The sequence below is a fragment of the Pogona vitticeps genome, chromosome 4 (assembly GCF_051106095.1).
Source record: "Pogona vitticeps strain Pit_001003342236 chromosome 4, PviZW2.1, whole genome shotgun sequence".
Classification (NCBI taxonomy): Eukaryota; Metazoa; Chordata; class Lepidosauria; order Squamata; family Agamidae; genus Pogona; species Pogona vitticeps.
Window position 1 is genome coordinate 40,937,013 of NC_135786.1, and position 16,723 is coordinate 40,953,735.

Sequence of the window (16,723 nt, forward strand, 5' to 3'; positions counted from 1 at the left end):
GTGTTTATGAATGGTCTAGGCCAGGGCATGGGTGGTCAACATGGATGGCGCTAGAGACCATTTTGTACCCTTCACATTTGCCACAAGCCATACTCCTGCCTAGAAAGAGCTAAACTTTGAGAGGGAAAAATCAAATCTGAAAGCAAGAGTTGATCACCATCCACTTCTGTTTTTGATTTTCATGAACAAGATCTATGCCAAAACTTTGCTCCTCAGTGGCTCTAGCAGCAGAAGCACTTCTTTTTGAGAGAGAAAAAATATCCCAGTTAAAAGTTAGAAATATTTATTACCTTAACCATTAGCAGTAGGGTATACAACTTCTTTTGTTGCACTGTTTGATTTGGACCTGGTCTGGCATTGACATATATTTAGAATACAGATTGGTTACTTTTGAGCTTCTTAGTTCTCCAGAGGTCTAATTGTATATTCTCAAAAATACTTCTGAAACTCTCATTTTTATAGGAGTGACCAGCCTCGTATAACCAAAGATGTAGTCTGTTTCCATGCTGAGGATTTCACTGATGTAGTTCAAAGACTTCAGTTGGATCTTCATGAACCTCCTGTATCACAGGTAGTCACCACTCTTGCAAATTGAAACTTCTACACTGTTGCAAAGCACAACATTGTTTTCTTATTGCCAGTTTTATTAGTGATCTTTGCTTCAGAACTAAGGACTCTAGAATGATGTAAATGCATGGCCGTTGCTAAATGTTTATAAAAAATGAACGCATACTATAATTTGAGTTTGAACAGAAGTGCCCCAGATAGTCTGATTCCTGTCACAAAGAAGGGCTATCCATTCACTAGTCACAGGTATGACAAAGTGTATGAATCAAAATCATAGTTACTATTTCAAGATAACTTTGCATCAGTTTTCTTAGGAATGGCTTGTTTACTGTATCAATTGTGTGTATGATTTTACTAATACACATGTTGCAGTGGCATGTTTATTTATTTATTTACAGTATTTTTTAGCCGCACCATTACCAGTGGCTTCTGGGTGGCATACAACAATAGTAAAACTTAAAAACATTAAAAACATTAGAAAGACAATATAAAATATCCTATATTAAAACAATTTTAAAAACATTAATATCAGTAAGTCCTGCTGCTCATGTGGCCAGCTAGAGAATACTGTTTAATTAAAATGCTGGCTAAACAGAAAGGTTTTTGCCTGGCGCCGAAAAGCCAAAAGTGTTGGAGCCAGGCGGATCTCTATAGGGAGGGCATTCCAAAGTTGGGGGGGCAACAGCCGAGAAGGCCCTATTTTGACATGCCATCCCCCTCACGTCTTTCAGGGATGGCACCTTCAGAAGGGCCTCCTGGCCTGATCTTAGAAGACAGGCATATGGAAGAAGGTGGTTTAGATAACCAGGTTCCTAAGCCGTTTAGGGCTTTATATGTCAAAGTAAGCACTTTGAATTGGACTGTGTTCACAGTCACATGATCATGTTCGTAGTAAATAAATAGTTGTTCTTACACGTGACCTGTATACAGAAATGCCAGTTCCCAGGAATTCAATTCCAAAGCTTCAGGAAATTTCGATACATTCCTGAATTTTGGTGAAGTTTATGTAGTTAGTTCTAAGTACAGTTTTAGCTTTCATTTGTGCTTTTGCCTAATTAATAATGAGCAAATGTCATCTTCTCTTCAATTCTGAAGAACTTTCAAGTGTCAAAGCCTCTGTGCTATACAGTCCTGATCCAGTTCACACAGCAGCTTTACAATGAAGCATTATATGAGCAAATGAACCTGTCCAAGCCTTATGGTCACTACCAGAGGGCTTGCTGTTTACCCTATCATTAGTAAATATTAAATCAGTGGGTACCAAGGTCAGGGCCTTTTCTTCTAATTTTTAAGCAGAATTGTGAAGTCTTTTTAATGTCAGAGGGTACGTTATAATCTTTGGTTTTCTTAAATCTTATTTAACATGTTTAGAACTGCTGCAGCTCTTTACATCAATTCATTTCATTCATTAACTAGCACTAGTACTTAGCTTCCCATGAGTTAGTAGTATTTAGATTTTCTCAAAATCACATTGAGGAAAACCATGTGTAAGGGCAATCATGCAAGCGGTCTTTCTATTTTGGTTTCTGTCTGTTGTGTGATCAGGCACACAATCTTTTGCCCAGACAGAGAATGTGAAGACATGAAATGGATGGCCTGCAAAACAGGAATTGCTTGCATGATTGCCTTTACAGTCACATAAGGCAATAGGATTCTGCCCTTTAAAATTAATTCACTAAAAATAAAGTGACATTTCTCCCTTGAATTGCAGGGATCTGAGCAGCACAGGTTTGGGTTATTTATTTATTTATTTATTTATTTATTTATTTATTCATTCATTCATTCATTCATTCATTCATTCATTCATTCATTCATTCATTCATTCATTGAATGAATGAATGAATGAATGAATGAATGAATGAATGAATGAATGAATGAATGAATGAATGAATGTGGCCTGAGAAAGGTGGGTCTTGGACTTAACTAGAGCCGCCTTGTTGGCAGTGTGGTGGCGTCTGGTCTGATTGTGATGGCCTGGTAGACTCCCTCTCTTACCATGGTGGCTCCATGTGGCGGTGGGGAGGGTGTCGGAGCATGCCAGGAGGCTGACACGGGGGAAGTGTCTCTCTATGTGTGCGTGCAGGTGCATTAGTCAACTGTTCATGCGTTGTAGTTATGTTTTGGGTGCATAAAAGTTATACACTGATTTTGAACTACATGGGGATCTGACACCCCTAACACCAACATTGAAGGGATAAGTGTATTTATTAAAACTCCAGAAGAACTTTGGGCATATATCCTGATATACATAGCAAGTTTCAGCTTTCTTTGTTTCATGGTTTTGGAACTATGGGAGAGACAGACATTTTCTCTCTCCTTTGTTAATAGAAGTTTAGCATTCTCATTGTTGCTGTTAAAAATCATTTTGAAAAACAGGATGCAGATTTAAACACTGAAAACAAGAAAAGTTTTTATGGAGAACTAAAAGCCATGGTTAAGAAGTGCAGAATCAGATTGTATGTTCTTTGGTTCAAAGTTTTTCTATGTTAGAAACCAAAGCTCTTGTATGATGGTTAAGGGTTGAGAATGTAAGGTTTTGGATCTTTCCTCACTTGCCCAAATCTAGTTAAAATTTATTTAGGTGTTATTTTTAAACTCTTTAACCTCTAGATTTCCTTGTCTCCTGTTGTAGTTGGGTTATTATGAACTTTTGCTCATTTAATCAATGTGTACTATATCATAAAGTGAAAAATGGGGAAGAATACTGTACACTGCAATCTATATATCTATTTTGAATCCAATGTATGATTCATTTCTAATTTCTTTTCTCCTTCAGTGTGTTCAGTGGGTCGATGAAGCTAAGTTAAACCAAATGAGACGAGAAGGAATTCGCTATGCTAGGATCCAGCTATGTGACAATGACATCTACTTTATCCCTAGAAATGTCATTCATCAATTTAAGACAGTCTCAGCTGTCTGCAGCTTAGCTTGGCATATAAGACTCAAACAATACTATCCAAAAGGAGATAATTCTCAAAGTACAGAAAGCATTTCAAATATGGACAGTACTATCCATGATAGGATGAAATCAGAGGGTGAAGATCATTGTGTGCTTGTGAAAAAGGAATCAACAGAAGTAAGAAGAGATGTACAGACTGCAGCAGTGGCATCACCACCATTGTTTTCATCTCTGTCGTGACCTGTCCTGCAACAAGATAAGCTGGTTCAACCTCTTCCAGTTTTTAAAAGTAGAATCAGATCAGCAACACAGTCCACAGAATACTACATGCTCTCTTGTGTGATATGTACATAATCATATACATTTTTAAAATGGCTTTTTAAAATTTTGATGTGAAGTTATAGTTTTATAACTGGGTTATGTTTTATTGGAGAAATATTGACTATAATTCTATAAAGAAAGGTGACATTCCAAAAATGTCAAGCATATCTTTTTTACACAGATTATGCAAAGTTAAGAGTTGTATTTTACTCCCTTAGTACAGCATGTAGAAGTGGTCTACATTTTTGTGTGTGTGTTTTCTTAAAGTGAGGTAATAATTCAGCATTTCTTCAATTTTTTTTCTTCAGGAACATCACATATTTAACATTTAGTAAATTTGATACCCCTCCATCAATTTTATCTTTAGCTTTCAGCATAAAAGGAATGGTTTCTGTGTAGGATTCTCCCATTCTGTTAGTGGCTTGAATGAAAGAGAGAGCACAGCACTTTTTTATGATCAATGGTCTGTGTGTGTGTGTGTAGGCGTAGGAAGAGATGTACAGACTGTTTTCATCTCTGTCGTGACCTGTCCTGCAACAAGATAAGCTGGTTCAACATCTTCCTGTTTTTAAAAGTAGAATCAGATCAGCAACACAGTCCACATGTGGTGTGTGTGTGTGTGTGTGTGTGTGTGTGTGTGTGTGTGTGTGTGTGTGTGTGTGTGTGTGTGTGTGTGTGTGTGTGTGTGTGTATATATATATATATATATATATAGAGAGAGAGAGAGAGAGAGAGAGAGAGAGAGAGAGAGAGAGAGAGAGAGAGAGAGAGAGAGAGAGAGAGAGAGAGAGAGATTGATTGCTTTCCCATGTGTGTATATGAGAGAAAGGACTTTGAAAGCCTGGCAGAAGCTCGAGTTACCAGCAGTGTAGATTAATCTGTAATTGCTTATCAACACATACACAAAGAAGTTGAGATTAGTTGCAGAGTATATGATCTTCTTGAAATGTAATAATTAACATTACACTTCCTATATCTCTGCTTTTAACGTTTGTGGGAATATTGCTTTTTAATATCTTCCCTAACTACATACATAATACTAGTGTCTAATGAAAGTAACTGTTGGCAGTCTCTCTGAAGGAACTGCTGTCTTTGAGCACTTTAAGGCTTTACAATTTTCTAAGCAACTTGTTGGCTTGTTTGATTTATAGCAAGCATTTGAGACCGAAACCATCAGCTCCTTTGCATTGATGCACTTAATCCAGTAGAGTAGGCTTAATGATATATATCGGTTGCCTTTATTCTCAGAAAATCTATATTGCTGTTTCACAAATAATTATCACAAATGGACTGCTGTTTCCACATATAACTCTTGAGTATCCTAGTGCTGTGGTGGAAGATTAGATGGCACATCCTAGTATGTTCAATGTCATTAGCTAACACTGTTTAACACTCATACAATATTTCCCAGTGTTAATGATAATTAACTTTCACTCATTGTCTGTATACTTAATTACATTTATTTCTGGTACTGGAAGAAACAGGCCCCTCACATGTAAGATGTAAACTTCATTACAGTGTATTCAAATTGCTTAGAAGCAACTCTGTTCCTATAGAATAAAGGACAGATCTGGAGCCCTGCACCAATCCAAGCAGAAAAAGCAGCTATGTTTATTTTCGTGCATCTTTGATATCAATCTTTTAGAAAATTTTGCAAATGTTAATCTGTTCATAATAGGAATTACTTTGTGCAATATTGTTTTATGTAGACTATATACATAGTAACATCTCTTTATAGACAACAGGTTTAAACCAATAGCAAAATAATCAGATAATATTGCAGTGATTTAGGTAGAACCTGTATTACTCCTGATATTTTATACACATATATGTATTGTCTTTGGTTCATCACTGAAGACAGATAGAAAATATTTCAACTTAAATTGAATTTTCAGGTTGGAGTGGTGGTGACTTGTTACGTAATCTGTGTAAATAAGGTGTTAGACTGAAAATCTTTTTACAGAAGGTAATGTGTTTTCATGCAGGAGTGTAGCTTTTGATCTTTGAAAAAAAAATCTAGGTTGACTAACACTGGTTCAGAAAATAACCTCTGTGTACTCTGGCTTTTCCAACCTTTTTAAAACTCTTGTTCAGAAGAATTTTCATAAGCTTTAATCGGCTGTGCAAAGTAAAATTCTTCACAGGCAATATTTGTTTCAGTGCATCATTTATATTTGGTTAGTTCCATCTTTATTTTGCATGTATTTTCCATTCATTTTACTAGTCTTCCAAGTATTTTTTTTCTCTTTACCCATGCATTGTAAATGGCCATGTCTGCAAAGGTGACTTCATGCTCCTTTCTTGGACATTTCAGTTAGCATGGGTAACTTGTCACCTGCAAGTTAGCACTGTGTATAAAATCACTCAGGAACTGGGAAAAAAATTAAAACTATAGAGTTCAACTGAAAACTATATATTGTCTTTCCTTTTTGGGAAATATAAAACATAAAATAACTGAAACCAACACATTCTAAAAGGTAACAAAATAGAGGCGATCTAGAATATGACATAGAATTAATATGGAAAAGATGGTGTAATGCTACTTGTCCCTCTGCAAATAAAATAACTCCACTGGTAAGGGAAACAAGACCCACTGAAGACTTCCCACTGGAGACGATTTCCATCTATTCCTCATTCTTTCTGAGTATTCCCTTAACCTCCAGAATTCCTTTCCAGGTAGCAACAGGAGGGGAGAGGAATTGGCAAAATTTGCCACCCTGCTCTTTCCTCCAGGATTAATTGTATTCTGTTGACCAAACTTCTGATCCAACCCAATAGTTCCAAGTCTTTTTGTATTACTATAGCATTAAAATTCATTATCCAAAACAACTAAGAAGCTTATGTAGATGGAGAACTTTGGACCAATCAATGTTCAATGCTTTTCAGAGTCAAAATTTGTCAGAATTACACTATGTAACATATATTTTCATGCAGCATACCGACTAGGCAAGTTTCAATACCTATCTCACACTCATCTTAGTTTCACTTTACATATAATTTTCTATAGAAATCTGTTTGAAGCATTTTGGAAACAGGTTAAATGTATGAACTGTCACTACTGAATTTTATGGCCAAGTACCAAAGAACTCTATGCCTGGACTTGTGTACACACCAGAATTGTGCTGATTTCCCTTTCCGTCTGCATCCCTTTGCACAATGTTGTAGTCCAGAAAACCTCTTGAAATGTAGGGATCACTTTTGTGGGAAATGAGGGTCTTCAGTAAGAAAGTGATAACAGGCCCCAGTGCATGCATGGCCTTTTGAATCCTTCCTAGATTTCTCTCTATAGGAGCAGAGAAAAAGCACCCTGTATTAATGTGGTTATAAATAACATTTCTCTGATTTGAATAAGGAATTCTTAACAAACACCTGAGTGGTGAATATTGATGTAGAATATTATGGAACTGAAAAATGACTGACATACTGGCTTCATGTTTTCTAGATTATTTAGTTTCTTTGCAGATTGTATGAACTTTAGCTGTTGGAGAAGTAAAGAGATTTTTAAATTTATATCTCAGGAAGATGTTAAGAAGTAATTTGCATTGATTGAAAGATTTCAGAAATTTCTGACTTAACTGATATTTCAACATGCATCAATACTTTGTAACATTTATTTGAAGTCAACAGGAAATCTCATGTTATATAAATGGTTGAGTATATCACACTACTACCAAAATGGAATTAAGTTCAAAGGGAGAATTATCTGTAGATTGATTTTATATAGGTAACTGTCCAGCTGGGAGTTTTTCTTCCTCTCTGACTTCTATAATGGTTGAATAACAGTTGTACCAGGGATAAAGAAACATGTCTTCTGAATGTTTTTGAGTTGCAGCTTCTAGCATCCATTGATTAGGCTGATAAGAGCTATAGTCAAATATCTTCTAGGGGTGACATTTCCCTCCCTTTTGAGTTATACATTCACTAAATTCTGTCTTATGTTTTTATCACTGAAGACCTCACTAAATATTAGCAGTCTCACAAATATATTTCCTGCGTAAACATCTTGAGCAGCTCTAAGATAAACCTAGTTGTTGTTCTCCATCTTATTAAACATCCATTTGTGTTTTTTTAAGGACCAAAGAAGAATATTGATTGTGTTCAGTGGATAACTATACTGGGTCAGTCTAATTAGCAGATCTGAAAAAGTGACTAGTATCCTGTTGCTCAAGCAGTGGAGGGAAAGAAAAACATGTAAATGTCCACTTTCCTCTGATGGGCTGCTTGTCATGTGCCCATTCTCATACTGGTCATGCACTCTGAATTAAGGCAAAAGGATACAAGATAAAAAATAAAAAAAACTACTTATATTTCCCCTCTGGAATATTTTTGAACATAAATGTCTGTTTTGTAAATAACATGTTCTCTTCCATGAAGACAGAACATATAGAAGATTCATGAGAGATTTAAGGAACACGATGTTTATTAAACAGGTTTTCCCACACAGTAAAAGGGCTTGTGTTTTGTCAGTAGTTTTCCTACATGTGAGGACTTAGATGGTTATCAAGAGACAAAAGGTTTCATTTATTTCAGAGCCCCAGGACGAACATTTATTTTCTCATGCTGCCTTTCATGTGCTTGAATTTATTCTGAATGGTAAGCTCTTTTCACTTGGGGCCCAATCCAGCCTAAGTTAACCACATCTAAGCCCCACTGATTTTAAATGGGAGATGAGCTGGTGCTTTAACCCTTCACTGAAATCAATGGACCTTTAAATGTGTGCAATGTTGGCAAGATTGTACTCTTATTTCCTTAAATGCTGAGTATTTATAGCCATATTGGTTGTGTTTGAAGGTTGTTATTAGCAAGGATGTTTATCCTTCAGCTCCTGAAAGCTTTGTACTGTAGATAAACTTTATGTTGGTCCAACAAAAAAGTTTCCAATAGCATTATGGCCTTCCATTGATATACGTAATAGTTTTAGGACCCAACAGCACATGTAGTTGAGAAGGGGCTTCTCTCAATACAATATAGCACTTTCAATTCTGTCTAAGCAAATACTTATACTTGTTGTATAAAATAGATTTGTGTAGTGTTTTGTGATTAAATTCAGTTTTGATTGGCAGCTAAGATATTTTTCGGTGGTTTTAATAATCTATGGTCTTTGCATATAGATATTTACAATTGCCTGGAAGACTGTTTTTTGCTTTGTGTGGCCTTAGTATATTTATTGACATTTAGCAAGTGTTTTAAAGAGGTTTTTATAATAGTGTAAATCAATGGGAAAATTTTAAGCCTCTGTGAATAATCCCTAAAGCAGTGCATTTCTTTTAGTAGCTGACTGTACAAGCGTATCACTGTTAAAGCTATTTCTTTGTTCAAAAAATAGTAAATGGAATGCATAGATTTTCCCCCTGTAAAGTATTTTTTTAATAAACAGAACTCTGATTTGTCGTTAATGAAAATTGGTTTTATGCAGAAAAAAAGTGTTGGAGTTTGTTGGGCAGGATGGAAATACATCAGGAAAGCCACTGGAAGTTAAAGGCTGAAATCTTGTTCTTTGTTACACGTATGAAAGGCAAACATTTGATCACTTCTGGCTGACTTGGTGTTTGCTCAAGATTCCAGCAAGTACTTGTTGGCTGACAGCGAGACAGCACCGAATGTTACATGGTTTGCTTTCTGCATGGGTAACAAAAAAAAGTATTATAATTCTGAACAAATTAGTCCCTGTGAATTAAAAAATGTGGAGTAAACTACCACTTCTAGATTCTGTGTGCCTTATCTCCTTCTAAAAGGAGGTCTAAATCCACTAATTCCATATTGTACTATAAAGTTTGCCAAGACTGCCTTTAAAATGGGGCTATATGAAAATCATATAAATAGTGTGAATAACAGAAAGTGCCATGTTATTTGAGCTTCAAATCTTTTGAGAGATAAGTTTTATAGTTAATCATACCTCTGTGGACTTTAAAATCATGCTTTCAGTTAATATTACTGATCATGTTAAGAGAGGACACATCTCCAAGGCATATTCATTCCAAACTGTATTGGCAGTTATACTAGAAAGCAAATCAGTCTATGCTGCGGTAAATGCAACCTAATCTCTGCCTCACTCATGCTTAAGTATCTTGCATTTCTCACTTCCATGTCCTCTTACCTAGTTATATTGGTGTACTACAAACTGTGTAACTCTTGGAGGCAAATCGCCCTCAGTCATGTACTGAATTGTAGGAGTTGGTGTGTAAGCGATAATGTCTACATTGATTTGTTAACTTGGAGCAATTTGGCTCCAAAAGTTACATATACTATTTGCATAGTTATGCAAAAGAATTTTGGTCACTGTTGAAAATTTGGTATGTTCATCAAAGTAGATAATTTGTCTTCCATAGCGTGAATAATTTGACTTAAACATCTCAATAGTTAACATTTGTTGTGATGAACAAACTGGAATTTTTAACATGTATACATTACTAAAACAGTGATGTCTACATTGGCTTGGCCATGTCTTGAGAATGGCTGATGGTTGGATTCCAAAAGATCTCCTGTATGGACAATTAGTGCAGGGAAATTGCCCCAGAGAGAGACCACAGCTGCAATAAAAGGATATCTGCAAGTGGGATCTGAAGGCCTTAGGAATGGACCTCAACAGATGGGAAACCTTGACATCTGAGTGTTCAGCCTGGAGGCAGGCGGTGCATCACGACCTCTCCCAATTTGAAGAGACCCTTGTCCAGCAGGCCAAGGCAAAGAGGCAGTCCCGAAACAAGCAAAATCAGGGAGCTGGACAGGGGACAGATTATATTTGTCTTCAGTGTGGAAGGGATTGTCACTCCTGAATTGGCCTTCTCAGCCACACAAGACGCTGTTCCAAGTCCTCCATACAGAGTACGTTACCATACTCTCTCAAGACTGAAGGATGCCTAACCAGGTGAACAGGATTTGGCAGGGCACAGCCTGGATCCTATTTTATGTATCTTAGAAGTACAGGTATTACAGACGTAGGTCCCACTGCTCTCTGATGCTGCCTTCACTACAACTCTGCTTTCCCTTTCCTAAAGCTGGATGTGCTCTTTGCATTTGTCAGGCACACAGCCTGGCAAAATGGCTAGTGAAAGAGATCTGTATCCTTCCCCATTATCTCGCTATTTTAAAAAAATGTAAAAAAAGGTATTTATTATTCTAGTGAGCTCTCCAACAAACTAGAGGGGGAAAAATCAGCAAAGCACCTGGTGAACCTTAAATCACATGTGCAAAAGAGACACTGTCAACACAGCCTCACACTGCTCTATTTTCAGAAGTACTTTTCCTAACACAAACACAACTGGGTACATGCGTAGGAGTTATTTCTATTGGACTCAATGAGACTGCTCTCCAAACAGCACTGAAAACCACAGCAGGGTTGCACTGGGTTATACAAAGTACTGTACACATTGTTCGCAGATAACAAGATTACGTGACTGCGGCACTACCTCTGTTCTGGGGCAATAACTGGTGCTGCCCAGAAGGAAGTTATTTTCGTTTCTCAGGTTACTTGTCAGGCACCGCTGGGCTTTACAGGGGCAAAACTAGCTTCCTCGCTCGTTCGGATACTTCTGCAGGTCGCAAAACCAATGACACTTCCAGGCAAGCGCCACTCAGCCTCGTCGACTTGGCCTGACGAGGCTCGTTTCGCTAATTCCTTCCGCACAGAACAGGTGGCTTGGCAGCTTCGGAAGCGAGGATAAAATACAATTTGTCGCTAAGCTGCCTGCGGATACCCAACGCACCCGCCTTTCTCCTTGTGACAGCCGGAGCCACCTCCTGGTGCCAATTTGAATCTTGGATTGGGTGCTCAGCTGCTGCTGCCTGTTTCCCCACTTCCCCTTGGCGGGGAAGGATCGGTGGATGCGGCGCTTGACTGATGCTGCCTGCCGCTGAACGATGGATGGTCCAGGCAAATGCCGCCGGGAGCCCCCTCCGCGAACCGGGAGCCGCGTCTCCCCTTCGGCTTTCCCGCGTTTCCATAGAAACGGCGAGAAGCTCTGAACTGCAAAGACCGGGAGTTCGGCCTTGTCGGGTTTGTGGGAAAGGTATGGAGGGGAACAGTTTGCTGAGACCGAGACCACCGGGAAGGTGGTGGGATAAAAAGAGGAGGGGGGGGAAAGTCGGAGGGATCGATGTGGACGTGGTGGAAAATGGGGGTGGGGTGGGAGGAGGGTAAGGCAAAGGCCTTAAGTGTGTGAGAGAGGGGGGGAGACATAAGAGGGGGATGGGTGGTTGAGTCGACTGACGACTGAAGGTGGAAAGAAGAGGAGGCCCCCTGAAAGGTCAAGCATGGGCCCCCTCATAACCTTTAGTGTAAAGAGTCTGCTTGCAAGAGACCCCCTGAGGGCCGATGCTTGCGTTGGAGGCATCTCGGTGCCTCCGCTCTTGAGGGTTCTCAGTGGCACAGTTCTGTTTTTAAAGTCTTTATTTCGTTTCCTGTTTTAAAAAAGGTGAGCGATAATTTTAATTACAAGGGCAGCAAGCACATCAGGGCAGCAAGCCACACTTCAGCCGCCCAAAAGAAAACACCAAGAACTACCTACCAAAACAGAACTTTTCAGCTGCGCTTGGGGCAGCAGCCTTGTGATGACGCTGCCTAACTTGGCCTCTGGTGGTTTCTAGACTTTGATTATGGTCTGACTTCATTTTTGTGCAGATAGAGTAATTATTGATGACTGAGATGCCAGATGGCCTCAAATGACGAAGATGCCATAGCTTGGTACCAAAAGAAGGTTCGTCTGCATCTTACTTCTCAGCTATTTCACATATTTTATGAGATAGGTGCAATCTTTTTGATCTCTTTACTGTCATTAAAAACTATACTATAGAAAAAATATACGATTGCTAATGTTCTTTTAAAAATAAGACATGTTTTATTACGGTCATTGACCAGCAAAAGTAAGGTATGTTCTTTTTAAAAGAAGTTTTGTGTTCATTTTCTATTACATGGCCTATTGGATTATTGCACCCATCAGTTCTCATCTATCATGGTCCTGAATTTTGTGTTTTCCCTACCGATATTTTTATTGCTTTGTATTATTATGTATTAAAGTTGTATTATTATTGTATTATTATTATGTTTGATTGTTTTTGCTGCCCAGTGTAGTAGCTTTGTTACTAGTTGAATGGGATAAAAATGCAAACAAACAGTGTTTAATTGTACAAAGTAGCATTTTGTGATTTTGGTTACAACAGTGGAATATCTGTGGATTCATTTTCTACAGTTTCACTTATCCTCAGTTTACTGCAGCCTGAAAAGGTTAAATGTAAAATTCCAGAAATACAATTATATTATTATAGATAGTTTTTATGATTTAACCTCTTATTCTGTAAGGCTAGTGCATCACTTCTGATTATAAAGACAGCAAAAACACCACCACAGCAAGCCACACTTCAACTACCCAAAAGAAAACATAAAGAGCAGCCAGCCCAAACAAAACTCTTCAGATAGGCTTGGTGCAGAAAATTTATCCATATGGCACATTATACTGTTGTTATGTATTTATTTTGCTTATTTGTATATGATTCAACTGATTTTTCTTGGAATCTTTCAGTCTTTCCTATAATGTGTAAATAAAGCTTGTCCTCTTTTAAAGTTGATATTATATTGGAGTATTTAACAATATCATTGGCCAAGTGATTCTTTTAATGACAGTGTTCTTAAATAGAAGATTTCTGGATCATAACTGGTTAAATCCCTTTGTCAGGTTTGGGTCCCAGCCCTTTTCTGATCCTTTCCCACATAGGCACTGTGGAAGAGCTGAGGAAGAAACATTGGAAAACATCGGGACTCAGACAGGACACTTTAATGTTGATATTGTCTGTATTGTTAATAGTGCAGTTTTAACCATGCAAGATATAGGAAGTAGATTAAGTGTCCTAGGGCACTCTCTCTCTCTTTAAAATTTTATTGATATAAACTTTTTTTCCAGATTGGAGCCTATGATCAACAGATATGGGAAAAGTCTATAGAACAGACTGAGATGAAGGTAAAAATCATTTGCAATCAGTTTTGCAAAATCAGTGGTCCTCCTTTGTGCATGTCTGGCATGACAAGACTAAAAGGATTTTGTACTGTACATTGACAAATAGAATTGCATGTGAAATAAATATATGTGAGAATTATGTTGAACATGAATCTTCCTATCTTAGCTTAATAAACCACCCAGAGAGTGCTTCAGCACTATAGAGCAATGGTATAGATTTACCAGATGAGCGGGATATAAATCAATCAATCAATCAATCAATCAATCAATCAATCAATCAATCAATCAATCAAATAAATAAATAAATAAATAAATAAATAAATAAATAAATAAATAAATAAATATACAGTATAAGTAGAAACATCAAATGAATAAAATATTCTTATTTACTATAAGTTTATACCAGTGATCCAGATTAACTTTAATTTAACTTTTCTCCTGTTTCAGGAACCAAGGCAGTTTACACCATGGAGGGAGGAATATATGCATAAATCAATACAGTAAACATTAAGTGAAACATATACACTAAAAGACTGTTGGACTTGAAAAAAATGAGAGAGATTGACAAATTAAAAAAATGCAGACTTGGGTGGCATTGGACCACTGGAAAAAAATTCAAGTTGATAGCTAGGTTTTGTTGGTAATCCATCTTTATCAGGCTTAGTCCCAAAATTTCATGGTATGACATGGTTGTTGTTCATTCCAGGCAAAGTGTTTTTGAGCAGTGTTTGTGGTTGGTGGTTGATTGGAAACTCCTCCCTGAGCAGCATCTTTGAATTTATATCCCATCTCTTCAAATAAAGAATCACCAAGCAATCTGCATCACTCTTTCCCCCATTTTTCTTCAAAAAAGAGTTTTGAAGGGGAAAAAGTGCAGTATTTCCTGTTAAAAATTCTCTCTGAGGCCGGATCAGTTGCTGAAAGATTAATTGAAGTCTTGTGTGCTGCAGGACAGGGGATGGAGTTCAGTCCAGCTTTTTATAGAACAGAGTAATGAAGCAGCCACTGAAAAGGCCATCTCTCAAGCCTCTGTGAGGAAAATAGGACTGAGAGAAGTGCCTCTCCTAAAGATCTTAAATGCAGGGAATTCTAGAGGCAGAAGTAGTCATTCAAATTGCTTGCACCCAAGCCATATACAAACCAGTAGTCAGAGGAGCAGATAAAACAGGACATATGTATGTTCCCTATAACCAACCATCAATCTGGCTGCAGATTTTTTTTCAACAGAAGTTTAATGTAATTGAAGTGAGGTATAAGCAGAATGTATGTCACAGCAGTCAGATGAGACATCTCAAGGAACAGATGCAGCTGGCATCTGAGGTCAGAGCAGAGAGTGAGCCATCCCCTTGTGAACAGGACACAGAACAGATGAAATGAATAATAACAACAGGAAGAGAGGCAGAAGTAGAACAGGGAAAAGGACAAGCAAGTGATGCGCGCGAGGAGGAAGAAAAGGAGAGAAGTCGCGCAGAGGAACGAGAGACAGAGGGAGAGAAAGGCGTGAGAGAAAAGGCGTGTGGAGGAACGAGAGACAGAGAGGGAGAGAAAGGCACAAGGAAAGCGAACCATTGAGGCAGTTAGGAGAGATGGAGAGAGGAAAGGGGTAATCGAAGAGATGACAGAGAGAGGGTAGATGTGTTTCTAACAACAGAGGAAGGAAACATCCACAGATACGGAAAAAGTCTCTGTGATTAATGAGACAACAGATGACTTAGCAGACGAAGGCGCATTTGCTTATAAGATACTGAGAAAGAGAGTAGCCGGGAATATCAGAGAGGGAAGGGACGAGAGGTCCTCAGAAGAGAAAATCAGTCCGATTATACCAGGTCTAAGTCTTTTGGAATGGACAGTTCTAGTCTATCCAAGGGATCAAGGTCCAGAGCAACAAGCCTATCCAGCAGACCAGAGTTTCATGAGGGAGAAACAGTCAGGAGGACAATGGGCTCGCCACCCTTGCTGTAGGACCATATGCACCGGGCGCAAACAACAACCGAGAGAACCAACCGACAAAGAGAAATCGAGCAGAATTTGTTATTAAAGGACATTAATCAAGAAAGATCGTTAGAGTGGTACCTCGCATAGCGATCACTCCGTTGAGCAATGAAATCGCTTAGCGATGGAGTTTTTGCGACCGTCCCTATGGGTTTTTTTCGCTTTGCGATGATCGCGGGGACATCACACATTGTTACTGACATCACACATTGGTTTAGAACCAAAGCAACCTCCTTGGAATTTGATTGTTCCCTGCTTTTCTAATGGTTTCCTGATTGACTGCCTCTGTGAATAATATTTGTGAATAATAATCATTGTGACTTAGAAGGTGAGCTCTACTGACTTAAGTTTGAACACTCCTGTTCAATTAAAAGTGGGGTCTGCGGGTTTTTAAAGTTTCAACTTCTAAACCACTCATGCACTAATAGGGCAGTAAATCAGTCAGTCAATCAATCAAAGTTCTGATTTTAATTCTGTAAATTACATCTTTCTTACTATTTGACAAAGTACTGGCTGTAACTGTGTTCTCAAGCATGACATTATTCATCTGAAAAGACTTAAGAAAATACATTATTTTCTCTGACTTGCTTCTTTGAGAGATTGCCTTCACTTTTTCTGTTGCTAGAGAATTGTCCTTTGGGCCCCAAAATCCAAACTGTATCCTGTTATGATCTGCATTATTTCCTTGCATTTATGTATTTTGCAAAATAAGTATATCCATAACAATGTACAATTTAAAATGACATTTAATTATGTCAGCTTAGGGAACTGCATTCTTAGAACAGAATGCTCACAGAACAGGATTACCTATTTTCATTTATTTCTCCCTCTTTGTTTTTCTCTCAAAAACCTGACCCACTGGCTTGAGATATGCCCTTCAGATCAAATAGTGGGTTGTAGGAAGAAGGGTAAAATTACTAAACATTGCCCCTCCCCCCTTCTGCTGGAATATATCTTCCATCAGAAAAATGACTAGACCTGGATGTGACTCTGG

General features: G+C 38.1%; 2 protein-coding genes across 5 annotated transcripts in view; both read left to right on the forward strand.

Annotated features, from left to right (window-relative positions):
* RSBN1 (round spermatid basic protein 1) overlaps nucleotides 1-6,196 on the forward strand; it is a 36,747-nt gene extending 30,551 nt beyond the window's left edge. For all 3 annotated transcript variants that reach the window (XM_020780585.3, XM_020780583.3, XM_020780582.3), the window contains 2 exons: nucleotides 463-571; nucleotides 3,344-6,196. In XM_020780585.3, the coding sequence (XP_020636244.1) occupies nucleotides 463-571; nucleotides 3,344-3,706 (472 nt within the window). In that variant the 3' untranslated portion in view covers nucleotides 3,707-6,196. The remainder of the gene's footprint in view (nucleotides 1-462; nucleotides 572-3,343) is intronic.
* Nucleotides 6,197-11,584: 5,388 nt separating this feature from the next.
* The window catches only part of PHTF1 (putative homeodomain transcription factor 1), a 29,518-nt gene continuing 24,379 nt past the window's right edge, over nucleotides 11,585-16,723 (forward strand). For both annotated transcript variants that reach the window (XR_013545120.1, XM_020780579.3), the window contains exons 1-3: nucleotides 11,585-11,796; nucleotides 12,408-12,483; nucleotides 13,684-13,740. Coding sequence is in view for 1 of the 2 variants with exons in the window: in XM_020780579.3 (XP_020636238.1) it covers nucleotides 12,439-12,483; nucleotides 13,684-13,740 (102 nt within the window). In the remaining variant the exon portion in view is untranslated. The remainder of the gene's footprint in view (nucleotides 11,797-12,407; nucleotides 12,484-13,683; nucleotides 13,741-16,723) is intronic.